Source organism: Palaemon carinicauda, chromosome 3 (assembly GCF_036898095.1).
Source record: "Palaemon carinicauda isolate YSFRI2023 chromosome 3, ASM3689809v2, whole genome shotgun sequence".
Taxonomy (NCBI): domain Eukaryota; kingdom Metazoa; phylum Arthropoda; class Malacostraca; order Decapoda; family Palaemonidae; genus Palaemon; species Palaemon carinicauda.
The window spans coordinates 146,769,937-146,797,570 of NC_090727.1; the positions used below are offsets into that span (position 1 = coordinate 146,769,937).

General features: G+C 38.5%; 1 protein-coding gene across 14 annotated transcripts in view; it reads left to right on the forward strand.

Moving 5' to 3' along the window:
• The window catches only part of LOC137638602 (sphingomyelin synthase-related protein 1-like), a 230,391-nt gene that overhangs the window by 165,005 nt on the left and 37,752 nt on the right, over positions 1-27,634 (forward strand). For 12 of the 14 annotated variants that reach the window (XM_068370825.1, XM_068370828.1, XM_068370818.1 and 9 more), the window contains one exon: positions 23,617-23,836. In XM_068370825.1, the coding sequence (XP_068226926.1) occupies positions 23,663-23,836 (174 nt within the window). In that variant the 5' untranslated portion in view covers positions 23,617-23,662. Of the gene's footprint in view, positions 1-16,412; positions 16,436-16,513; positions 16,693-23,616; positions 23,837-27,634 lie in introns of those variants that run through there. The other 2 variants (XM_068370830.1, XM_068370829.1) reach the window with 2 other exon arrangements.

The window sequence follows — 27,634 nt, forward strand, 5'->3', positions numbered from 1 at the left end:
AAAGAAGGTTATTTAAAGGCAGGACCCTAATTTTAAACAGCTGGATGATCAACTTACGACAGTTTCTTGATAACGGAAATAATTATTAGTACCTATGATAAAACTAAGCAAGAGAGACTACATGAATTCTTAAGTTTAGCAGACAAAAATTTTTACCAATTGGCGAAAAGTTAGAGAGAATTCCAGAAATGTTTTTGTTTTCAGATTTAATTTCAACTCTTCGATTGTAAATGAATATATAGCTTATAGTGCTGGGGTAAAATTAATTTTAGATTTCTTAATAATATGTTTTGGCCTTTTGAATTTTCATTTTACTGTTGGAGTTGCTGGAATTTTCTTAATTTTAATCCAGAGAAACAAATTTTGAATTTTTGGGGGGATGGTGAAAGTGTTTTGTGGTCTCTAAGGACTTTCCAATACAACATAAATATCAAAGAGATATTGCCTCCCCTGCTCTAGGGCTAGTGCATTACTGTGCAAAGCACAGACTTTGTGTAAAAGGGATACCCTTGAATTCAGGTGCATTGGAACTCGATACAGCACCTCAGTTGCTGAAATTCATGTTATGATTGACATCAGTACTACGTCAACCGTCTCTTAGAAAGGAACCATCATCCCAATTAACTGCAGGACTACAAGCACATGAAATAATGCTCAACCGCCATCTTAATTTTAGTCGAGTGTGACCATCAAGGAAGTGGGATCTATAGGGGGATCCCAGATGGACACCTCTATGGTAGTAAAGCTACTCTACTCTTTAAACCAATCTAAAATGCTTTAAAGAACCTCATTAAAGTAAGGTTCAAGGTGAGGTGCCACGTACTGGCAGCATTTGATGTGGAGAAGGGAGAAGTGAAGGAATTTTTGTATAGTGGTCTGACATGCAGATCCTTCTTCCCTCAAACCCGAGTGGACAAAGACAAGGCTAATGCCGAGGTAATGACCACTTAACTAATGTAGAAATTGAGGAGAGGTTTTTGGCCCTTCCTAAAAATGAAGGTTTCCTTTCATAAAGCTGCAGCCTAAAAGAATTAGCAGCAGGCTAAAATCACCCCCCCCCCAATAGATCAGCCCCTTTTTTCCATCCCACGCTTCAATCTACACCGAAGTTTTTTCAAGAGGAACGGACAGCAAGTCTATTCTGCCCAAAGTGAGGCCCACAACCAGGTCCAGTCCAGCTTTTGCTAAAGAGCAAGCGGAGGCCATTGGGGACATTCCAAGGGAAACAGAGGAGCTGATAAGTCGCATAGAGGCAGAGGATCCCGTCAATTTGGGCTTCGGGTTGGAGGTCATCTCCATCGTTTTCAGGAATGTTAGAACTACATGTATTCTTGACGGGTGCAGCGTATAGTCTCATTGATCATGGATATCAAAACCTTATCCCACCGCAGTTTTTATCAGACCAAAACCTTGGAACTCTACTCTTTTGTAAGCAAGTTGCAGGAAAAAGTCCCACGTTACCTATGGTATTGGTTTGGGAGGGGCTATACAATTCAGTCCAATGCCTCTGGCCTCAATATTGCCACAAGAGTGTTTATACAGTAAAGCTAACAAAGGTAGTGGTCAAAGTCTTGCAGCTTCAGGGAGTTCAGGTAATAGCATATTTAGACAAGTATTGCAACTTCTTCAGGTCCTAGGGTACCTGATCAATGCTACAAAGTCAAGACTAGGAGAACATCATAGAGAATGACATTGATGAAGCTCAAAAAGATTGATCAATAGGATTTATATATGCTAAACTTGTATAGTTATGTTCTTCTTGATGTGCCAGTCTAGAAAGGAGACGCATATGACTCTGTGTTTGACCTTTCTGTAATAGCAGGTTTCCAGGTGTGGGGGATGCCAAAGTCCTGGAACGGAACACCTGCAATAGTTGAGGGAATACTGTATTGTTACTAGCTAAGTTACAACCCTGGTTGGAAAAGCAGGATGCTACAACTCGGGCTCCAACTGGTAAAACAGGCCAGGGAGGAAAGGAAATAAATAAACTATATATGAGAATAATAGTAAAAAATATAAAATATCTAAAGATTAGTAACAATGTTATGTGAAATAATGAAGAGAGAATGATGTCAACCTGATCAGGAATAAGAAATTTAATAGACCACAAGTTTTTGTCCAAAAAATTGGTATGAGTCAGCAGCTGAAGACCAGACAGAACAATACTGAATACAAGTTAGAATGAAAGACTTCAAAACATATCTTCAGGAAAAAGTGATCGCCATAAATATTAGAATTCCTCAATAAGTCAACCTTTCTGTGCAATTGAAGAAACAGGCCTAGCATGTTTCTCAAAAATAAATTTGCAATCTAGAATAACCTAAAATTTTAAAGAAGTTTTGTATAGTTAAAGGAACTATCAATGCAAAGATTTCGATATTGAGGAGCCACTGCCGTAGACCTACTTACAATTGTACTTTGAGTTTTGTTAGTGTTTAACTTCATGCCTTATATTATGCACCATGTACTAATTTTAGCTAGGTCTCTATTAAGGGATTTAGTAATGCCAGATCTACCTTCAGGAGATGGAATTGTGACAAAGAAAGTAGCATCATCTGCCAAAACCAATGTCCCTGTGAAAAAAGTATTTTGACTATTTCTTGAAACAATCCAATAAGTGTTGAGAGCTCACAAGCTGGTCAACTTAGAAATATAATACAATATTCAAATTCCATACTTTGTAATGTAATCAGCTGAAGGGAACATGTCAATAATGAATGTTCTAAATACCTGTGGTATACCATTGGTGGATAGGATTTGATTCATGAATTTGGGTCGTAAGGATCAACAATAGTGCGTGGGAGGCCATTCAGCACGTGTACTAGAGAAAAAAACGTATAAAGTAAAAGTTAAGAGGTTGGAGCGATCTGCTTTTCCAACTAGGATTGTAGCTTAGCTATTGATGATGATGATAATAATTAGTGAAATTCCTAGCATTGTGTAAAATGTTGGTTGTATTGGGAAAGCAATTATAAAGCAGTATTTTTCTATTGATTGAGAGCTTACAGTATATAGACAGATATCTTAAAAGTGGAAGGCAAAGTTCTGGCAGTAACACAATAGTTAGAGAACATGTAAGAGTACTGTAGTGGCCATGACTTTTTACTTTTGACTCCCTGCACCAATTTCAGAAGACCGAGTTAAGACATAGACCCTACTTCTAAAGATGTGTGGCATGCTCCAGAAGCAGAAAACATAGTACAGTATCTGAAGTTTACTTTTTAATGGTCCTGGCCATTATCGAGCAAATTATGGCTTTGTAAAGTTTCTAGGGCTCTGGTCAATTAAGTAGTCCTCCAATGACAACTTATTTGGGGTCCTGCAGGGCTCAAGAACCACTTTGAAATCTCCTTGCTCTGATCTGGCTTTCAAATCAATAAGGAATGTAAATGTACTAGTTTCTGGGAAAATTAATTTTCTCTTAACAAAATTCTTGCATCAGCACCCTCGTAGTCTAGATAGAAGAGATATTATGAAGCCTTGGAAGCTGATTCATCCCCTCATCATATTGATCTCAAGGCTATGACCCTGAATATAGGAACATCAATGCAAAGACTCGTCTCCACTTTCGAGTCCGCCAACATTGAAACGGCTTCGAGGGTGAGCCTCCTGGTGACGTCATGGCTGGACTACAGGTTGGGTGCATTGGGTGGCTTCACTTCTTTTTGGGACCATTCAAAGTCTGAGAACAATAGAACTTTACTGAAAACCACATTTCTATAACAATGTCACTAGTCATTCCGAAGGATGGAAGATTCCTATTACCTGGGTTCAGGAGTTAGTGGCCAGAAACTTGAATCTAGGTGGCCACAAGTCCAGCCCTTTTCAACTCTTCCCTACAAAGGTGATGAGCGGTGACCAGAATGGCTTACCTTCTCTTATTTGGATGGGGGGGGGGGGGCCCCACAATGTCTCTTTCTTTAGTACAAAAGTAATAAGAGATCCTAAAACCCTGTTCTTTCTGGCTTTATGGAACAATCGGACACGCTTTCACAAAGGGACGAGATAACCACCACTGTTTCATTCACACAAAAGCCTTCCAGAAGAAATTGTCCAAAGGTTAAGTATTGAAAGCAGGTTTATGGAAGCGTCAGACCACCTTCACGACTGCTACTTCTGGAATCCACCCACAAGTTATTGGACACCTTTACCATAGGACCTGTGATAGCTGTTCACATGGTAGTGATGCAATTCTAGCACCCTCATGAAACAAGAAGCAGTGTATCTAAGATAGCACTTGCACTGTCAGTCTAGGATGAGAGTGAGATGTCTGTCCTTTGTTCCTCTTTCTTCCCCTTTATTGGGGTGCAGCAGTCGCACTGTTATGTCGCTGCAATGGATGTTATTGTAGGCTAACTTCACTACTTGGTAACTTTTTTATTGTAATTAGAATAGAAGTGTTCATTCCCTCATCCATCTAAAGAGAAGGATGAATAGTAATATAAACCCAACAATTTACAATTATCTTACTTTTATAGATACGATATGAGTTCTTCCATGACCACTTGTTATTTGACAGTACTTAGCCTAGAGCCTACAAGTAGTACTGTAGGAAAGGGATTTGAGTCATCACTCTGCTTCCAATAGGTCTCATTCCTAAGACATCCTGGGATTTTAGCCACCCAGTTTGGTGATAAGAGACTTCCTCCCATCTAAGGATGTCTTCTATTAAAGGATATTGATTTGTATTTGGGTAGGAACAAATCACAAATTTTAAATGTAATTTGTATTTTTCCTAACTACAAACAGGGGTTTCAGCATTATGAAGCTTCATCTGTGGTGGATAATGTGGGAGGGTGGGCTGTGGCACCCTAGTAGTACCAGCTGAACTCGGTTGAGTCCCTTGTTAGGCTGGGAGGAACGTAGAGAGTAGAGGTCCCCTTTTTTGTTTTGTTTCATTGTTGATGTCGGCTACCCCCCAAAATTGGGGGAAGTGCCTTGGTATATGTATGTATGTATGTACAAACAGGGGTCCTTTAAGTAATATGTCCTGCCTCATCCACCCCGCAAGCGTTAGGTGATCGTCAAAGTGGCTACTCAGTGTGCAGGGAGGAGCCGGGCCCTGGTATGGTTCCCTACTACCTGCCAATAATACCCCAGTTCTAGCTAGGCTGCAATCATACTCTTATTAAAGGACTTAGGTTTGTATAGTTAGGAGAAATACAAATGACTTTAAAAATTTTTGATTTTTATTCTGAGGTGAAGTTGGCACTTATGAACTAATAGCATTTTGTTTTTCAATGTTGAGTTTGGAAAAGATAGATTTTAGTTTGAGTCTTGCTAATCTTTTTATAGAAGCTAGTTTTTCACCTGCAAACAATGGGGTTAGCATGTTGTAAAGAACATGAGATTTACCACAATAATCATAAAGAATAAAACAGGAGACTCAAATAACACCTGTAATACAGCAGCAATAGTTTTAGCAAAAAGATTTTTTGACAAATATATTTTTTCCATACTTGCCTTCAATTAGAAAAGGCTACTTAGTACAAGGGCCACCTTGCCTACCTCAATAAATTTTGATAAAACGTTCTAGCTGTATGACTTCCCCTTTGTGGGACTATTAAGGGATTTTGACGAAGGAAAAATCTATTTCTGGGGAGAGACCTGTGGCGCCCGGTGAAAAGAGTCCTTCTTATATATCTTTTCTGATAAAACCTTCCAATTATACCAGAGAAAGAAAAAAGCATGGAATGCTGAGGTTACTACCCTCGCGCGAGCACCTTTTGGGTGTCGTGTATAAAGCAAAGGCGCGTGAAAACCACTATTCACAGGTTGTCTTCCATTTAGTTAATTCCTTCGTCAAAGGGATGGGCCGATACAAAGGTCCTAGCCAACCACCAGCGCCACGACGCGAGCGCCATCTGAACAACATCCTTCTGTAATGGTCATGACGGCTTGGAAAGGAAAGGGTGGGATCGTGTAAAATAAAGGGGAAGGGTTTCACCGGGCGCCACAGGTCTCTCCCCAGAAATAGATTTTTCCTTTGTCAAAATCCCTTTTCTGGGTCGACCTGTGTCGCCGGGTGAAAATGTACCAGAGAATGCCTTCCAAGCCCAACAATAACAACTAATTTGATGAGGGGAGAGAAACAACACCATGTTAAGAAAATCATAAATAATTAAGGTAAACAAACATGATAACAGGGAAGCCTCCGAGTATCAGAGGAAACATGCTACAAAACTGACATGGCTAAGAATATCCCAACCCTATAACAACGGTAATCAATAATAGTTACAAAGATAACCTAATATGTAATAAACTTAGGGCTAACGAACCACCAAGGAAGCGGCGTCGTGGTGCGAGTGGCGGGTAGGAGGGAGAAGAAAAGAGATGGATGAAAGGAAGAACAAAAGATCACTGGGGAGAGATAAGGCTCCCAGCTGCAACTGTTGGGTATTTAAGAGCCTGTAAGTTCATTAGATAGTGGCGTTTGAAGACCATAGGAGATTCCCAACCCGTGAACTTTATAAGGTCATCAAAGTCCATCTTCTGGGGGAAATGATCCCGGATTGGCTTGTTAAATGAAGTATAGGATCTATAGCCTAATACCACGTATGGGAATGGTACCTCCTTGTTCTCTGATAAACAAGGGGCCAGACGATCGGGTAGCAGTCGTGGTTAAAAAGGCCCTGAGAGTGGTGACCGGACATAGAGAAGTATCTTGGAGAAGAGGAATAACTTTCCAAGGGGACCACCTATTTTGGGGGTTAACGGCCGAATCATATTGGCGAATTGTCGAGTCCCTTTTGTCTGATTCGATGAAGAAATAGTTTTCCGGTTCAATGTTCGCATCTCTACGAGCTGCCAACTTCCTGTAGTCTACAAAGTTAGGGTTTTGGCCATCCTTGAGTAATCTGACACAGTGAGTTTGGAATACTCGGGTCAGTTTGAGGAACGGGATCCGGATGGGACGGAGTTTCCACTAGAGGAGGAGAGGAAAACCAACTGTTCTTGGGCAGTGAGGTGGTACTAAAGCCACTGCGCCCCGGAAGGAGCGCAGTCGGTGTAAAAGTTTTTAGAAGATTCACTGGGAGAGATAGGGAAATCTTCCTCTAATGGTTCCAATCCCGGGGTAATGCGTCCATGGCATGAGCCCGAGGGTCCAGGATTGGGGTCACATAACAAGGAAGTTTGTGATTGATCTGAGATGTGAATAGATCTACCTGGATGCCTGGAACGAGCCTGAGTATCCACCGGAATGAAATTCTGACTCCAGGGGACTCGTCCTGGATAGTGAGCCCGTTCTCACATCCTGGCCTCCCGCTAGGTGAGGTGCTGACAGGAACCAGTTCTTTTCTGTTGCCCAGGCGAAGAAAGTGACCAGGATCTGATTCAGGTTGGGTGACTTGGATCCTCCCCTGTTTCCGTAGTGTACCTCGTCTGTGCTGTCTGACACTACTCTGATGTGGGTCGACCTCGGAGGAGAGTCTCTCTTCAGGGTCAAGAACACTGCCATGGCTTCGAGAACATTGATATGGGACTGTTTCATGGCTAGTGACCAAGAACCTGAAACATCTGATGTTCGGAGAAATCCCCCCATCCACTTAGAGACACGGCTGAATGGAATGTCACTTGTGGAGGTGGGAATTGTAGAGGAACCGCTTTGGAGAGGTTCTTCGGTTCGGACCATGGGCGTAGTCTCATTTTCCAGACAGAGGGGATCTTCGAGACCTTGTCTTCTTATAGGTACTGTAGCTCTCTTTCTCCAAAATCGATTGATGTCTTGAGTTTGGCTTTTATTAGGAGATCTGTTACTGAAGTGAATTGGAAAAGGCCGAGGATACTTTCTAGGCTCTTTGGACACCTGTTTGTGCTTGAGAAATTCTTGATCTTGGAACCTATTCCTCTTACTTTTGGAAGGGAGAGACAACGTGTGCTTCGAAAGGTCCCACTGAATGGCTAACCATTCTAAGTGGCCTGATGGTCGCAGGCGAGACTTATGGAGATTGACCCGAAATCACAGGTTGTCGAGCAATCAAAGTAATTCCTTCGTAGCTCTGTTGCCTTCTATGGCCGGCCGGGCCCAAATGAGCCAACCGGCCAGATAAGCAATGATCTGTATCTCTTGGTTCCTGAGTTGTTCTAACACTGCCTCTCCCAGTTTCGTGAATATCCTGGGATCAATGTTGAGGCCGAAGGGCATGTCTTGAACACAAAGGCTTTCCTGCTTAGGTGGAAACCCAGATAAGAAGAGAATTTTAGAGCTATAGGCGCAAGCTAATAGCGGTCGGTAAGATCGACAGAGGTGGTGACGGTCCCACGGGGAAGTAAGGTCCGTACCTGAGAGATAGTCGTTTGATTGCTTTTTCTTGAGTAACCCTGTGGTGTACTCTTTCAGGACGGGAGTGGATTTCTGGGAGAAGGTCACTGGCGGAGGAGGAGGACCTTGAGGACATTTTCATCTCAAACCGTTAGAGATTATGCTATGATCCCACAGACCGAGTCCAATGGTCACGAAAGTGGTAAAGTCTTCCCTCTACCGGGACCACCGCGTTGTGAGGGAGTGAATCTAGGTCCTTCCCTTCTCCGAGCCCCCTTTTTCCTAGGTCCGCCTTGATGGCGGGACTGTCTTCTACTCCTGTAGCTTCCTCTCTGGTGTCCATGAAAGGAGCCTGAGGGTTCGGATCTAGGGCTGTATGCAGGCAAAACATCCCAACGGGGTTGGGCTGTGTACCTGGGGAATCAGTGAGGTAGACCACCTGATGATGGGGAGTCGGATACAAAAGCGTCGAACCAGAGGAAGGCTGTGATGACGAGTGGGAAACCGACTATCGATTCCTGTCTGATAGAGGTCTCAGACAGAACGTACTTCCCACAACTGACCCGATCAGACCAACAAACGTGTAGGTCGAACTGGAAGGGCAGAGCCTGGAATTATCGTACCCCCCAGGCTGACAACATCCTGGTCCAGACAGATCGAGCCTGCCCTTTAGGAAATAATACCGTTACCTTCGGTACCTTGTCTAAGCTAACCAAGGCAATCTCTTTCAATCGAACAAATCCGTTGAATGGAAATTCTAGTACCTGGGAGTAAAATCTAGGTCCCCCAGAGGGAGGACGTCTATGCCCTCCAGATTTATGGTACCACACATATCCGAGTTCCTGAACGGCACTGACTCACCACCATACCTTAGAGCTGCGTCATAGCCCCTTGGTTTTCCCTAGAATGTGTTGCTTTTAGCCGTCACAGTTTATGCAGGGTAACATGAACATCCTTTAAGGGTCCTAGGTCGGTGACGTAGGTAATTGCAAAGCTGAAGGCTCAAAACTCATCCCCACCTACCTGCCCGTCCATGGGGTCGTCGTCCAGCCTTAGAGAGGACACTCCGAGGAGATAGGGACCTCTAGATGGAGCATTCCTTCCCAACCTCGATACCCAAGGGCGGAGAGCCTCTCTTGCAGGCCAGAGAGAATCATCATCATCCTGATGGGAACCATGCAGGCGAACCTTCTGTAACACAAAGGGGACATGAGTCTGGATGTTCCTTGAACTTTGGTTAGCGATCCTATTCACAGGCTGGGATCAGCTGTATAACTCTTAAAAAGCAATTTTAAAGAAAAGTCATTTAATGTACTATCATCTGGGGTATAGTGCGACACTTGTATTCATGAAATGTGACACTGTTGGCGCATTCGCCACTGGGTGGAAATTTATTTCTATATGAACACTATGTGGTATGGATATTTATCCATATCTAGACATAGTTAGAATTGACTATGCATAAATTTAGGCATAATTAATGTATTTCTATTTGATCACTATGTGTATGGATATTTAGCCATATTTAGACATAGTTAGGATTGAATATGCCTAAATATAGGCATAATTAATTTAATTCTATTTGAACACGATGTTGTTGAAAACCAACGATTGCGATTTATAAAGTCGGTCCCCAGTCGGCTCTTCTCCCGAAAATTTGTATGCTCTTATAATAGTCTCGTAACCAGAAAGACTTAGTGACCACTAGCCTAACATATCACCTTAAGTGGGAAGGAGGGAGGAAACTATTTCTATTCAAAGCTAAGTACTATGGAAATAAGATTTTTATTTTGAAAATCTTGTTTATATCCATGAATCTTACCACTGAATAGAAAAGGCTGAATACATACATACATATACCAAAGGCACTTCCCCCAATTTTGGGGGGCAGCCGACATCAACAAATGAAACAAAACAAAAAAGGGGACCTCTACTCTCTACTGAATACTGTAACATATTTTCCGGGTGTAGGGAAGGTAGTGATAAACTTACGGTAATTGACATAGTTTTTCTTAAAAAATACAGATATTAAGTTAAATTGTAAATCAATATTATACTGAAATATGAAAGAATAAAAATATTATTTGGAATATAAAGTAGATGAAAACTCGAGTTAACTTTAAATTTTTAATATATGTATTGTGTTACAAAATTAAAAATATATAATAATTTAATAAAGATTGATTGTTTCAAAATCAAATGTAACACTAACCTATGAACCCTCTGAAGGCATTACTCGGTGGTTTTGCAGTGGCCCTTCAGCCCTAAGGGGTATCGCCTTTTGACCTTATTCTATGTTTTGTATTTTTCTTCTATTTTGCAGTTTAACCTCTGTAACTTGCCTCATAGTACAATTGTGGGTTTTTCCCCTATTTCACCTTGAAACTCATTGGTTTGTTAAAAATGGTGGAGTCTCTCCACATTGCAAGCTTGAGTTTATCAGTGATTGGATGTAAAACAGGAGATGTTGCTGATCTAGAAGTTTTTTATGTAATTTCTTATATTGTTATTAATACTCGCTGCAGACTGGGAAACCAAGGTCATTCTTGCTTTTGGAAAGTTTTCCAACTTAATTGATAAGGTCAAAATCATGGCTAATACTTGCTACAGATTGGGAAACCAATGTCATTCATGCTTTTGAAATTTTTTCTTAACTTCTTGATAAAGTCCAAATCATGGCTATGGGAAGAAGTAGATACAGGTCTAGCCCCTACAATCTTGCAATATTGCATCTACCTCAATCCCCTTTGGACTAGTATTGGAAAGCAAAAGATATCTATTTTTTTTTTTTTTTTGTAATCCTTGTAGCAACCTTGTCCAAATGTAGCCTTCCATACCACTACCACAACTTGTGACACTGGGGATAGAGAGACCACTCATTTGATAGAGGTTTTCATGTTATTGGTAACTTAGTACTAAAGATGTTAGATTTTTCCAGCACAAACTGAGATTACAATTATACATTACTGGCCTCTGACTCACGAAATGTAATTGTTTTGCAGAAAACTCTCCTACTTTGTACCTCCTTCCGTATGTATCTAGGATCTAGGGCAGTAATAGTATCCAGAAAACTGCTATGACCATTCCTTTCTCTTTATTGAATGACAGTACTGTATTGTAAACTGCCAGTAGCTGTAGACAGTTGATGGGTATTAGTCTTATCTGATTCTTCCACTGACTGAAAGATAAATGTTATCTAAAGTTACTCCCTAACCTACTTTGATGCATCCAAGGGGAGAGAAAAATCTGTGATCAGAAGCTTCCGACTGATACCCTCTGGCAGATGGTGTAGGTTGTACCAACACTGAACCAGATATGTCATACATCAGTTTAGTCTTGTCCCATGACTGCAAACGGTAAACCTGTAAAGGTGTCATTTGAAAAGATCCCAGAGAAAACAAACTTTCAGAAACAAAGGTCCCTGAAGCTGATCCACATGAGATTTGTTTGAGGTCTTCCTGTTTATAAAAGTACCTAGTAACTTCTGAAACTACTGTAATTTCTTCTTTTTCTGGAAAGATTGAACAGGAACCAGCACTATCTCATTTCCAAAGAGGTGATCTATTGAACTAGTGGAAGAAACAGACTTCTGAAGATTGACAAGAATTTATAAGTAACCCAAAAGATTCAGGAGCAGTATCAGAAACATTACCAGACATGCTTTAAATGAGACTCTTCTTCCTACAGAGGTTGGTAACATTTGACAGCCCTTAATGTGGTTTGTTATTGGTACAAGCTACACTTTGATAAGCTAACTTTCTATTAAGTGACTGATAAGAACCTGAAGGCACTCTGAAAGAAACCTTACTTTTTTGGGACTGAGAAGGTCCAGTTTTACAATATATGTGTGAGCTACATGAGTTATGAGGTGTTAGTGAAGGACAATAAATGACAAACTTCATGACATTCTAAAAGATTCCTATTGTTCACTGAAGTACCACTTTAGAGATTTTTCAGACTCCAGAAAGGAACCTGAAAATTTATCATAAATTAAGTCATACTTCTAAGCATCAGACATTTTTGATAAAAGGATAAGATCAAATGTTCATTTATATTTATCACTAAAATATGATACCACCAGCTTTTTAAACAGAATCAGAAATGATTGTGCTCTAAGCCCAAAGGCTCCAATAGGGAAAATAGGACTGTGAGGAAAGGAAATAAAGAAACAGTGTGCCCGAGTGTACCCTTAAGCAAGAGAACTCTAACCAATGGCAGTGGAAGGCCATGGTACAGAGGCTATGGCCCTACTTAAGGCTAGATAGAGAACAATGGTTCTGTTTTGGAGTGTCCTTCTCTTAGAAGAAGCCTGTAACTTTGTCATGGAATCTGTAGATCTGCAGATATTTCAGTTCTTGTGAACAGGGGGAGCTACTTTTGTCCTTAACAACAAGATTTTGTAACAATACGGATAACTTTGAAGATCTTATCAACCAATTCTCCAACAAAACAGCTCTTCAACTAAAGTGATATATTTTTTAGCAATCATGAAGCTCTATTCTCAATTAGAGCAAATAGGCTTCAGTATTGCAATCTACAAAGATCATGAAGAAACTTATTCAACCATGTGTTTTTCTCTCACCTTGGAACATGGGAAAAAATAAGGATATGTTCCCATCTTTTCCATATATAAAAAAAATACAGTATTATTATACTCGGACACCATTAACAATAGTATGGCTCACAAAGCAAATGTGCATCGTTATTGGTGTTCGTCGGAGGTATTTCCTGTTTTTACATGGCCGGTCATTAAAAGTGTAGCAGCCCCAGGGAAGTTGGGGTCAGTAAGAGAGGAAATTTGATTATTGATGCTGTCAAGTGGGCACTTGCAATAAAAAGCTTTTCCTATTCAAAGTTTATATTTAAAGGTAAAATTCATGTCAATAAATTTTGTATGATTGTTAGTTATTCCTTCCACATTTATGCTATAGTGTAATCTGAGAACAAATTTTCCACATCAAACACTATGCTTACCTACTCTTGGGTGTTTGTTATATTTGTATCTTATTAATCCAATGAAATGCTTATTGGGTCTAGAATGGATAAAGATATGAGAATTTTCTTTAATCACAGACCAGTGAAGCATATATAATGAGCATCTATGGAAGAAATATTCTAAAATTAAAACCTTCAGAATATGCTCTGAATGCTCATCGTATGACCATATATACAAGGAATATACAGAAAATACAATGAAATGTGTGTATTGCAATCAACAACATAGAACTTGAGGAGTAAAATGTCCAGTGAGAAAAGATCTAATTAAAATGAAAATGCAAGAGAGAAACAGAAATGCAACATCCACTACAAACAACGGAACAATTTATGCCAAAGTAACGGCTACCAATACAGGGAATTGTCCGGGTAATGCAAATAGCCTTCTAGACTATACAAGATGACACAGCAATTGCCCCAATAACAGATAAAGCAATAAAATTGGGCATCATCAAGGAAGATACTACCACTCCGTAGTAAACAGTATATTAGCATTTTTCTGAAGAAACAATAAATAAAGTAGAAGATACTATAAAGAGAAAAAAAAAGACAAAAGTAGAACAAGTGAGTTTCAAGTATTTCATAATATTACAACAGCATGTGCAGTACTTCACACAAGAAGAAGAGAGTATAATGGAAAATTCAGAGGACGACTCAGCAGAAGAAAACTTCAAACCCAGAAATGAATGTAATTCAGGCTCAAGCTCCCCAACTCCTTAATAAGGAGATATAAGAACTAAGCAACAAATAACATCAATCAATATAAGAAAAACAAGCTTCACTACAAAGTCCCCCAGGTATCAAAAATACTATGCTGCCAGTTAACAGAAAACAAAAAGTAAAATAAAAATAAGCAATTGGTATTGTATTAAATTAACTTTTAAGATCATAAGAAAAATATACCTTTATATAAATAAAAATGTGGTTAAACAATACTTAACATTATTGTTACTAATACTTAACTTTCCAAATTATTCCCTACAATGGTTAGTTAGCTAACTAACCTCCCTCTTCTTTCATTTACTTTTCCTATGAACTACAAAATAGAGCCTTCATTCCTCAAATGCTAGTGGAAATTATCTCCTGATATTGTTGCAGTTGTGACAGAGAATAAGGCCAAAACTTGGTAGGAGACATGATTTGAATTGGTCACTAACTCTACGTTCTTGAGATCTCTCCATCTTTTAGTTGGTGAACTTTGGTGATCATTGAAGGTTTAAAGCCTTGAACAACAAGGTGGAGTCTATGATATGGAAACTCATTTAAAGAGGTGACAGAAGGATTGCTAGTGATAGAAGGGTGCTCATTATTGACCTGAACCCTCTGTAGGCCTTCCTGCAGCAGACAGCACTCATTTGTTATGGTGAAGTTGGTCCATCAAAGGAGTGGGTGTTTTTTGTGTTTTATGGCAACTTTGAACTTGGAGGATGCTTGGTGAAGTCAGCTCATAAACTTGGAGGATGCTTGGTGAAGGGGCCATGGGGCTCTTAGCAGCCTTAAAGTTGCAGGATGATTGCTGTACTAACACATCTGTATCTTCATGTCATCCAGTGGCAGAAAAGTTCATGAGAGCAGAAGCTATTTGAGTTCATTTCATCCAGAGAAGGTTTAAAGGCCGCTCATGAATGGCAGAGGCATGGGACAGTGACATTGCCCTAGCAAGCAGGACATTGCCCTAGACTAGAGACTGCCCATACTGTATATCATATGATCAGCACCCAAGCCCCATCTCCACCCAAGCTAGGACCAGGGAGGGCCAGGCATTGGCTGCTGATGACTCAGCAGATAGACCTATAGACTCTCCCAAACCCCCCATCCTTAGCTGACAAGGATGTCAAGGTTGCAGACACTGAAGGAACTTATGAGTCTGAGTGGGACTCGAACCCTCGTTTGCCGATCACCAGACAAAGATATTACCAATCAGGCCACAACAACATATAAGACAGGCTCGACTCAGGAAGCACGTACACTGCTGCTTTTAGATAGTTTGCATGCCCTGTCTTATTTTAATGTTACAAAGACCCAAATGATGGATGCCTAAGATCACACTATTGCTCATTTTGTCATTTTAGCCTTGACATCTAGCAGTTCAAATGATCTCTGTACAATGAGGGTCATTATTTACTGTCCCTTTGTTGGCATCAACAGAGCAAACATTTTATCAGGCATTTTAAAGTCCTCCTCTTGGATAGGGCATGAAAGCCATCATTCAAGCTTATGGAGGTTTCTGAAGCCAAGGCTTCTTGCCTGGTAAAAGTGATCGTGTGAAAGCAGTTACAGTCAGTCCTCTCAACATCACCAGGTCCTAAGAAAACTAGATTATGGCCATCATGAATGCAGGTGAGGAGATGTAAACCTTTTTCAATTTATACATTAGAATATTATGTACGATATGATATTATTTACTGAACCCTAATTGGGGCTAGTCAAATTTTGCAGTCAACCGAAGACCCAATGCACCTGCTACCATGCTCATTTTAATATTCGTGCTTATTCATTCATGATTTCTTCTCTAGACATTGTATTCTAGGTTTTCTAACTTAAATCTTACCAGAAGGGTTTAGGTTTTATATCCAGCCCATTGATATTCTGCATGGGGTCATTTCTTTCTTTGCTCTCAGGGTGCTTAGCCACTTACTGAATCAACACTTGGCTCCTGGCTCATTCTCTTCCATAGTGCTTCACTAGATTCAGTATATTCTGCAGACTAACTCTCAAGAATTTTACTTTCTACGTAAATTGTAATTCTGAGATTGGTTGGTTTCTAATGAATCTTTCAGTATTTATAATATATAAACTCCCATGCAAGCCCATCAGTCATATACAGTACAAAGCATCTACTGCTTGGATTAAACTTTATCAGATACCTTGTTTATGTTATCTTTGGTACCCATGTTTGAAAACTTTCATACTATTCCCGTGAACTAAATTTGTGGCCACAAGATGTCCACTTTGACCTACATTTTGTAGTAGCACTAGTAACCCCAGATGGACCAAGAGAAAGATAACTATCCAAGACTGTGATTACTGCTCCATTTTTTAATCTTTTAGATAACTTATCTTTCTCCCTTATGTTCTTATAAAAAAGATAAGAGGACATAAGAACCTCATTAGGCCCTTTAATTTACATCATTTGACAGTTGAACAAAGCACACTGCAGCTTAAGTAACACAAGTGGTATGTGGGTCACAGTGATTATTTGGTAAATAATTAAGAGAACATGAATCACATCTTATAAGCTTTTAAATGTGCAATAATTTACAGAACTCTAAATTCAACCATTCACACATGATAGAATAAAATGCAGTTTAATGGTAACTCCAAGAAATTTATGGAGCAGACAAAACATGTTTAAACATAAAGCAGACTAAAGCAATATGAGAAGTGGAGCAGACTGTATTATTAGATGGGACTGATACCAATGTGAGTCCCAGGTAAGTTTTGTGATAGTTTTGTTTAAAAATTGTGACTATTTACTTATGGGTCATAGTCACATATGAGTGAAGTCACTCTTATTATTCTGCGTCTTTTGCCTGTCTGCAAGATAAGTTTATGCGTGTCAGTGGGACATTCGGATCCTGCATGAGGGTGTCATAAATCTTGATGTGTTTGTATGAAAATATTTGTCTCCATAAGTTTTACATTAGTGGTTTTTATCTTTTCATTCCAAAAGGACATCCTATATAATAAAATTCTGATTGTATTACTCTACTATATACTACATAAAAATGGCCTAGATATATGGGCTGTAAAATGGGACATAAAACTGCTCAGTTTATCATGATGCATTGTATCTTTCACTTTGATATCAAGTGATATATTCAGGTCCACATCACTGGCACATAGCTTTTCACTGATGACTCGTCCAAATCGTAATAGACAAGGTTTTGTAATGTGCTTGATGCCAACGTGTTTTATAACAAGGTACTTTAATAGCCGGAATAAGTTGTATAGGTTGATGAATTAGAGGCATCAAGATGCTCGAGACTTTTTATTGTAAAAGCAAAAATTGTATCTGATCACTGATGTTGAGTCACATAATTACATAGAGTAGGGATATACTATTTACTCTTCATTTATTTAATGTTTCCTTTGTCCTCTGTTTGCCCTAATGGATAACCTAAGTGATTTCAAAACATCTTTTGAAGAGGTGTTTTGTATAGAGCTGCTTGAAGTTGGAAATCACTTGCTGGTCCATGGGCTGGAGGAGAGTGGTGGAGTAAGACGGAAGATAGAGAACCTTGATGAAGGAGTACTCCACTGGGAAGTCTTCCTTGAGACCAGGAGGGGGAGCAGGGTCATTGTCCAACACCAGCGGGTATTTCAGAGGGAGGTGCTTCTCTTCCAAATATTTCCTGAAAGTCGGACCGAAACAGATCTATCCACTTGGTGAACAAGAGTCTCAGTTCCCAGGCTTTCACATTAGCCTTCCACTTCACCAGAAACTTCTCCTCTAACACTTTGTGGGCCTTGAATGCTTGAGAAGTCTCTGAGTGATACATCAGTAGGGGCTTCGCCTTACTATCCCCACTGGTGGTTGCACAGAGTGCAACGGTAGGCCTGTCCTACACAGGCTTATACCTGGGTAGCTTCTTCTCTTCCGCCGTGATGGATATACTTCCGACTAGACATTTTATCCAAAAAATCCCAGTTTTGTCACAGTTGAAGACTTGCTGGGACTGTAGCCTTCCTTACTAGTCAAGTCGTCGGACATCTTAACAAAGGCTTTGGCCACTTTTGTGTTCAATCTGGCAGCCTCCCCATGCAGCACCACTAAATGAATGCCAAACCATCTATTGAATTTTTCAAACTATTCCTTAGAAGTCTTGAACTCTTGGGGTGCCATCTGCGATGTCCCTTCTCTTGCGTTGTCTTCTGCCAGAGCACGCAAGATATCACCAAGAATAACGCTGGCTTTGTGGCAGATTGTCGTCTCGGTGATCGTGTCTCCAGTGATTTCTTTGTCCTTAATCCAAAGGAGAAGCAGTCTCTCCATCCCATCATGGACGTGGCTCTTCTTGTCACGCCTTTATTAAGAGTTGCTGCTTTGATGGCTTCCTTCTGCTAAAGTATCGTCGACGGATTTTGGATCACACTCAATTGCATGCCAGCCTCATACTTCTTGATTATATCCAGCTTCATCTCCATAGAATGCATCCTCTTCTTCTTTCCCTGAACATCAGCAACATTCTTGGAACCCGTGGCTAATAATGTATGAGTTGCAAAACGCAATATTTTATAGCACTGTACAGTAAACCAAAGCACGAAAGCAAAATCACTAACACAAATTCAATGTGAACAATACCGCTGCCTAAATGAAATGGTGGAGGAACTCCCATATTTAGATGCATGATGATATAGATGCTGACTAATAGGAGAGCAGGATCTTACGGCAGTAACTAGCATCAGAGTAGGGAGATAGCCAATGGGAGAGCAGGATGATGGTGGCGAGTTTACAGTTTGGTGACACAGGAATTTCAAATTTATTCTCTGCTGCCGGGCAAATCTCATTTCGTATAATGAAATTTTTTTTTGTAATGAGGCAAAAAAAAAGCTTCATCTCATTTCATATCGTGAATTTTTCTTATACAGAAACTTGTATCAAGAGGTTTTACTGTACAGTACATATCTTATCAGTATTGCTCAATACCAGAGTTGTAAACAAACTAAGAGATCAGTATCTGTGATGAAAAAGCATCAATTATTATCAGATCTAAAACATTATTGGAAGTAGGTGAAGGCATATTAACTCATTATTGATAATAGGTAAAGGCATATTAACCCTTTGAGCGTGTAACATAATTTACACCCACTATTTCTACTCTCTTCAGCGCCGTATGACGTAATTTATGTTCAGTAATTACCAGTTTTTTCTCTTGTTTACATACATATGAAAATTTTACAAAATATGTAACGTTATATATCAATGAAAATTTTACAAACTATGTAACCTTTTATGTCAATGGAAATGAAATTTAGCCAGCCATATAATTAAGAATGTTGTAAAGTCTTATCTTTTTAATTTTTTGTGCCAAGAGTAGTTGAATAAAATGTATAAAAAAGGGCGTGGTGCTTAGGTGCCAAATCATTTGGGTAGTGGTGGGCCTCAAAGGGTTAATCAGCTAAGAAATTGTGTAAAAGATTGACATATTTTGAAGAGAGACTGTTGATAAGTGGTAAATGAGCCAATCCTGTCTGTGCTTAGTGTTAGGTCACCTGGGATTACTAAAGCTATCTTTGGGGATAAAGGACTGACAAATATATTTTTAGCAATGGGCATAATTTGATTAAAGAATTGGCTAAAATTATACTGTAATGTAAAGCATGTGTTAGGATAGGAAATGAAGTGAGTGATTGGTTTCCGGTGAGAGTGGGGCTGAGACAGGGATGTGTGATGTCGCCGTGGTTGTTTAACTTGTATGTTGATGGAGTGGTGAGAGAGGTGAATGCTCGAGTGCTTGGACGAGGATTAAAACTGGTAGACGAGAATGACCATGAATGGGAGGTAAATCAGTTTTTGTTTGCGGATGATACTGTACTGGTTGCAGACACAGAAGAGAAGCTTGGACGATTAGTGACAGAATTTGGAAGAGTGTGTGAGAGAAGGAAGTTGAGAGTTAATGTGGGTAAGAGCAAGGTTATGAGATGTACGAGAAGGGAAGGTGGTGCAAGGTTGAATGTCATGTTGAATGGAGAGTTACATGAGGAGGTGGATCAGTTTAAGTACTTGGGGTCTGTTGTTGCAGCAAATGATGGAGTGGAAGCAGATGTACGTCAGAGAGTGAATGAAGGTTGCAAAGTGTTGGGGGCAGTTAAGGGAGTAGTAAAAAATAGAGGGTTGAGCATGAATGTAAAGAGAGTTCTATATGAGAAAGTGATTGTACCAACTGTGATGTATGGATCGGAGTTGTGGGGAATTAAAGTGATGGAGAGACAGAAATTGAATGTGTTTGAGATGAAGTGTCTAAGGAGTATGGCTGGTGTATCTCGAATAGATAGGGTTAGGAACGAAGTGGTGAGGGTGAAAACGGGTGTAAGAAATGAGTTAGCGGCTAGAGTGGATATGAATGTGTTGAGGTGGTTTGGCCATGTTGAGAGAATGGAAAATGGCTGTCTGCTAAAGAAGGTGATGAATGCAAGAGTTGATGGGAGTAGTAAGAGAGGAAGGCCAAGGTTTGGGTGGATGGATGGAGTGAAGAAAGCTCTGGGTGATAGGAGGATAGATGTGAGCGAGGCAAGAGAGCGTGCTAGAAATAGGAATGAATGGTGAGCGATTGTGACGCAGTTCCGGTAGGCCCTGCTGCTGCCTCCAATGCCTTAGATGACCGCGGAGGTAGCAGCAGTAAGGGATTCAGCATTATGAAGCTTCATCTGTGGTGGATAACGGGGGAGGGTGGGCTGTGACACCCTAGCAGTACCAGCTGAACTCGGTTGAGTCCCTTGTTAGGCTGGGAGGAACGTAGAGCGTAGAGGTCCCCTTTTTGTTTTTGTTTCTTTGTTGATGTCAGCTACCCCCCAAAATTGGGGGAAGTGCCTTGGTATATGTATGTATGTACTAAGAATAATTCGCAGGCTCGATGATCTGAACTGACCACCAATACAAAATTGAAACTAATCCACCCTTCAGTAGATAAATGGTCATCTTGTAATTCCACAAGTACAAGGGATAACATCAGTTTAACCAGGCTGCGTATTGGCCATACTCATGCCACTCACAATTATTTGATGAAGAGTGGGGAAAGGTGATAGCCCCCTCTTTGTAGTACCTGTCAAGTGGCAATTGACATTATACATATTTTAGTTGATTGTCCTGTTTTTAATCTTCAGAGAAGGGCACATTCACTCCATGACAAACCTTTGATTGAAATACTGGAGGAGAATTGTAATGCCTTGAACTTGTAAAAAAAAAAATATACAGAGTATTGGGTTACATCACAATTAATTTCATTGATTTATTTATTGAATCTTTTTAATTCCTTCTTATTCCATATTTAGATATTATTTACGAAAGTGGTGTGATTTATTTTATAGGTTGAAAAGATACCAATTGGTGTGATTGTACAGTGGTACCTTTACATACGAATTTAATCCGTTCCACAACCAACTTCGGATGTAGAAAATGTTCGGATGTAGAAAATGTTTGGATGTCGAAACGAATTTTCCCATAAGAATACATTGAAATAGGATTAATCCGTGGTTGAGCCCAAAAACCTATGATAACTTCTTAATAAACTACTACACATAATTTCCCATGAGAATAATGCACACTAAATTAGATAATAGACATGTAAAAAAGAAGAATTAGCAAAAAATGATAAATAAGAAACGGGTTTTTAGCGTCACTTTACTTTAGAAACTACAGCGCAGGTGTTGTTGGTGTTGCTACGCAGAGAGGAGACGGACGGGCGGCGAGGAGGTAGAGAGGTTAACTACGATAAACGTACACTACCGTAACTTATTCTAACTTACACTAAGTGAACTTTAACATAACTTAGCTTATTTTTTTTTTTTTTTTTATATTTTATATATTTTTTTTTACATTTTCTTTTTTTCTTTTTGATGATTAATTTTAATCACTTTCACTCTCTACACTTAAAATTGATTGAATTTTTTTCTCTTCACTCTTTGCTGATTTCTTTGAACCACTTCCTTCCTCTTCATCACGAGTTCGCTTCGTAGTGTTTTTAAAGAAGCTATCGATAGAAAGTTGCTTGGTACAGCTTTTTAGAATGTTTCGAAAATAAGTTAGGGAAACATCATCAAACTGCGCAACTAAACGACAAACCTGCAATTTCTTTGGATGGTATTTGTCGATGAAGTCGACCACGTCTTGATATTTTCCTAACACCTCTTTTATTTGCGCCGAACCTATTGCAAGTTCACTCATATGGACGCCACGCTCATGGTTTTCAATATTTCCTTGCTTTACTTCTAAAGAAAGCATTCCCTTATTCCTTTTCTCACCATTACCACTACCACTTGCGAAACTAAGCCTTTTAGGACCCATGATTTACGTAAAATACCGTAAAAGGATGAACATAAAAAATCACGATTAAAACACACTTAATAGCAGAACGCACAGGGAACAACCACACGAAGCCGAGAGAACAGAGGAATGTCCCAAGCCACGCTAATTGAGGGTCCCTCCGAGGTCGAAGTGCTGCCTTCTATCGGCGGAAATAAAAAACACATCAGGCGCTATGAGCACCGACTACGCGTACGAGTATTGTTTACTTCGGGTGTCGAAAAAAAAATTTGGGTGTAGAGTAGGAACGTGTTCGAATTGTACTTCGTGTGTCGAAAAATTCGGATACAACCGGTACGACGAAAATTGCTTACTGTACTTCGTGTGTCGAAATAAAATTTGGGTGTAGAGTCAAAAATTTGCTCGAATTTTACTTTGGATGTTGGAAAATTCGGATGTAGATATGATCGGATGTAGAGGTTCCACTGTACAGGTATCCTTGATTGATTTATATTATATAGCGCTGAATAGCCTATGATGCCCCAGTGCTTGGCTTGAGGCCTTAATTTTATAATCCTAATTCTTATATCATACATACATATACCAAGGCACTTCCCCCAATATACAGTACAAGTATTGTGACTTGGCTTTCATATTACCTTTTCAATACAAGGTCTTTATTTTTTCCAGTTGGTCTTGCCTGTCCATTTACAGATCTCTAAAGGTTCAAACAAATTATTACCATTTGTTGAGGAACCAGTAAATACAAAAGATTTGCTGGTATTGTATATGGTTTATCTGAATACCATTTCTCTTTACTCTCATTCCTATTACATGAAATTGCTAGAGAATTTAACTTGTGTGTTTTTTTTTTTTTTAAGAAGGGACCACAAGTACTGGCTTGAGGATTATTTCAGTTACCTGTTTTAGATATTGGTTTGTTATTGTTGTAACCTCTTTGAATTCTTCTGCCAGTATCACTTTCCAGCCAGAACAATGGTTTTACATACATTATGGCAAAAGTCTCATTTGTAATTACTTACTTTAAATGAAACATTTCATTAAAGAATGAACTGCACACAAATTCCTGGGAAGTGTTGAAATCATTAAACTGTGTAAATCTAGGTCTATTTTAGATATATTTTGGTTGGAGATATATTATTTAGTACACGAGTCTAAAGTATAAATGACTGTAGTCTCTTTCAAGTTACAAAAATTGATTATGGTTTTGAATTGTTTTTTACTCTGAATGAATATATAAATGTCACTCCATTGTAACCGCAGTTCTTGTTGCATCGGGTTACAACTGCATTTTTTGTCGTCTTTCTTTTTTATGCATACTGTAGTAACTTGAGGTACACCTTATTTTTTATATGTAAATTATTTATTACAGATACTTTATATGGAGTTTCAAGTGAGTTTCATAACTGATCTTCACAATGGCCAGAGTGCATGGTAACACGTATGAGTGGTGGGACATATCCGAAGTTGGGTGTTGGCTAGAAAGGATAGGCTTTGCTCAGTACAAAGCTGCATTTACACACCATAAGATAGATGGAGAGGTACTTCTCCTTCTTACAGAAAAAGATCTAAAAGAAGAATTGAAAATTGATGTAAGTTTTAAATTTTACTTTTTGTTAGTAATAGTGTACCTTTAGGAAAACATTTCACTCATTGCTGATGTTCACTACCTAAGTAAATTACTACTTTTTTGCCATATCTTTTGTGAGTTAAGATGACATTTTGTAAGGATATTCAGTTATGCAAAGTTTAATACAAACTAGAGCTTTATACAATCCCTAATTGCCTCCTGGTTCTGAAACAATACTTCAGTCTGGATGTGATAATTGTATTATATTATTATTATTGTTGTTATTATTATGGTTATTATCATTATTATTATTATTATTATTATTATTATTATCTATTAATATTATTATTATTATTATTTTTTTTTTGTAAGCCAAGTTGCAACATTAGTTGAAAAATTAGAATGCTATGAGTTTGAGGGCTTTTAGTAAAGTTTTCAATCTAATCATATACTGTAAATATATCTTTTCATACTGATGAAAAAAGAGTAAAAGAATTCATTAAGCCCTTTCCTATAGTAATCTGTAATGTCTCTGTTGGACTCAAGGGTAGAAATCATATCTTAATCCAAAACTAGATTGGGAAATTGATGCATCTCTGCTGGATAGAGAGCTTCAACTCTAAATAAAAACTTGACTTACCAGCCTTTCTTTTTATTAAAAGAAAATTATATTGCTCTTATCCAAAACGGAACATGAAAATTGAGATGTATAACCGTCTTGGAAGCAGTCTTTCCTGAAAACTTAGAATGGCAATCAACATCATAGACTAGCTTAACCCCTTCACCACGAGGCCGCTGATCCACTACTCAAGCTATATTGATTATTATTATTATTATTATAATTATTATTATTATTATTATTATTATTATTATTATTATTATTATTACTTGATAAGCTACAACCCTACTTGGAGAAGCAGGATGCTAAAATCCCAGGGGTTCCAACAGGGAAAATAGCCCAGTGAGGAAAGGGCCTTAGGAAAAATAAAATTTTTAAGAAGAGTAACAACTTTGAAGTAAATATCTCCTATATAAACTATAAAAACTAACAAAACAAGAGGAAGAGTAAAAGACAGAACAGTGTGCCCGAGTGTACCATCGGATGTACTTGCTCATTTAGTCAATGATAAGCTACATTTCCATGTTTATTTGTTTTACTGCTGATTACAAGATAATTATTTTTAAAAGTTTGCTTTATTCTCCATTGTAATTCACTCTAAACAACCGAAATATTTTTCCATTCATTGTGAAGTGATTATATTTTTTTAAGAAATTTGTTTTGTGTTTATTTCAAAATAATGGTAAAGCACTGTGATTTTGTGTAAAAAAAACTTTGTATTCGTTGAAGTGACTGTTGTTCGGTAATAATTCCACGATAAATAGCCGTCAAAAGATATAAAACTACTCAACAGTAATATTGGACTTTACGTTATACAGAAATATAATGAAAATATTAATTTGTTTCCTTTGACACAAGAAGTACTCTGTAATGTATAATTTATGAAGTGTATATACAATGAACAAACATAATAAACAAAAAGAAATACATTTCTGAGAGAGAGAGAGAGGGGGGGTAGGTTTGTACGTTTGTCTGTCATTCCACCCTGCATGTAACTGTGATTGTCACTATGAACTGGATCACTCCGGTTTTGGGTATTGCACTACCTTGAAAATAGAGACGGCACAAGTGAGAACATAACAAATAATGCATAGAGGGCAATAGATGTAAATACCGTAATAACAATAGGCTAACTTTTACTCGTGAAAACAATGAACAATACTAATATGAAATATAAATAAGGCATGAAGATGATATTATTTTGTAGAAATAATAGTTGAGAAAAAGGAATAGAATACGTAAAAACAAATTTCATGTGCCAGCATTTTGCATTACTGATTAAAATGTTTTTCTTACATTTGCTTACATTGTGGGTGGAACTTGTAGAAGTTAGGGGAAGAAAAATGAAGAACGCTTTGTAGTACCTTTTTTTGTGATTTGAACATATATGTAACATAGAAATACACTAAAATAGACCTTACATAATCTTGATTAAGGACTAGAATCGCAAGTATTTCAGTTGGTGGTAAGGTTTAAGATATACGGATCCCTGCATCTTTACATGTCAGGGGCTTTTTAGTAATGCCTCAGGTAGGGAATGTCGCCATTGGCTAGAGAGAATGGTGTGATTCGATATGGGAACATAAAAACAGACTAAAATAACATCAAAACAGACTGAAATAGCTCTTACCCAATCGGAAATAAAGGCTAGAATCCCAAAGACTTTGCTGGTCGGCTGTAGAAAGAAAGAGAAGGGGCTGATATCAGGGAGAGGAGTAGATTCTTTAGTGGAATTTCTCGTCTGAACTGTGTGATACATGACCATGTCCTATAATCTTTTGTAGGATATACGTGTAATTTTAACCTCGATAGGGTTTATATTGAAGCTTGTAATGATAATGATAATTATGATAATAATAATGATAATGATAATGATGTATCTGGGCATCACCGTGTCTATCACCAGGCATGTTTTGACGTATCCCGACGTCATCGCAGCGAAGGGGTTAAGTAACGTAGGCTATATAGATATCTTTCAGAAATAAGCAATCTTAAAACAGCAAAAGGGGATACTTCATCTGTTCTTGGTTTTTCCTCTATATCTTCATTTTTGTTGTTGTTATAATCTATTTCCTAAGACTTTACTAAACTGTTGTTCGTTTATTCATTTACCTCGTACAGGAACTGAAGTGCATCTATTTGGAGTTGTATTGGCAACTGAGGTACTTACTAATCCCAACATTTTGCCTGTAAGAGAAGAACCTTTGATGAGCTAGTGGCCGAGCTTGTAAGCGAATGACACTCAGAGCCACTTAAATGTGATGCAACCGAACAGTTTTAACAGATTACCGTATTTCCCGTGTGATAAGATGCTACAAGTGGTAAGACGCACCCATAAATTAGGAAAGCAGTTTTAGAAAAAAAAAGAGGATTTTAAAAACTTCTTAGCAGAAATCCATGGTCAGCGACTCTTGCGTAATTATTGTCTGGTACAGTAACTTTTCTTATTTTGGGTGTATTATGAAATGATCAAGTTAATATTTATTAGCTATATGCCGATTATCCCAATTCTATTACATTTTCTTATAAGAAACAACTAAATCAGTCGTAGTTTCCACCACAACTACAGGTTTACTCATGTTCTTGGAGTTTCGAGTGTTGTTTACATGAAAGCAGCGTTCCCAAAGGTTCTTTTTAAAATTTGGGTAAAGATATAAAATTCTAGTGATAGTTCCAAAATTCTTCATATACCCTATAAATATTCACACAAAATGTAGTTATTGATTATAGAAATCTATAAATTCTTTTAGGTGGAATACTTTCGCTACTGTTTATGTGATTCTGGGTCTAGTTACTTTTCTGCTAACTTAGTAATACTGCACTCGACTAACAGAAGTTTTTTTTCTAAGGACGTATTCAGCAACTGTCTGTTTGTATTATTTCGGAACTCGGGCAACAAAGTCATTATCAATATATTGCTTTATTACAATATATCAACAAAATATGAGAAAATAGATATATACTGAATAAACAACTACTGTATGTCATAGTCGTCTGCTACGAGACCACTAGGTGGCATGTTTACTTGTGGAAGGGGGGTTAGCAAGTCATCAGCTGATTACCAAAAAAAAAAGAAATAATTTGCCACTGTACTTCATTAAATGAAGTGCAATATAAAAATGAATAAATTTATATTATATGAATGATAATTGTTGGTTTATATTCTATCTCACGTGAGTTTGAGTGCTTTTAAGTCAATAG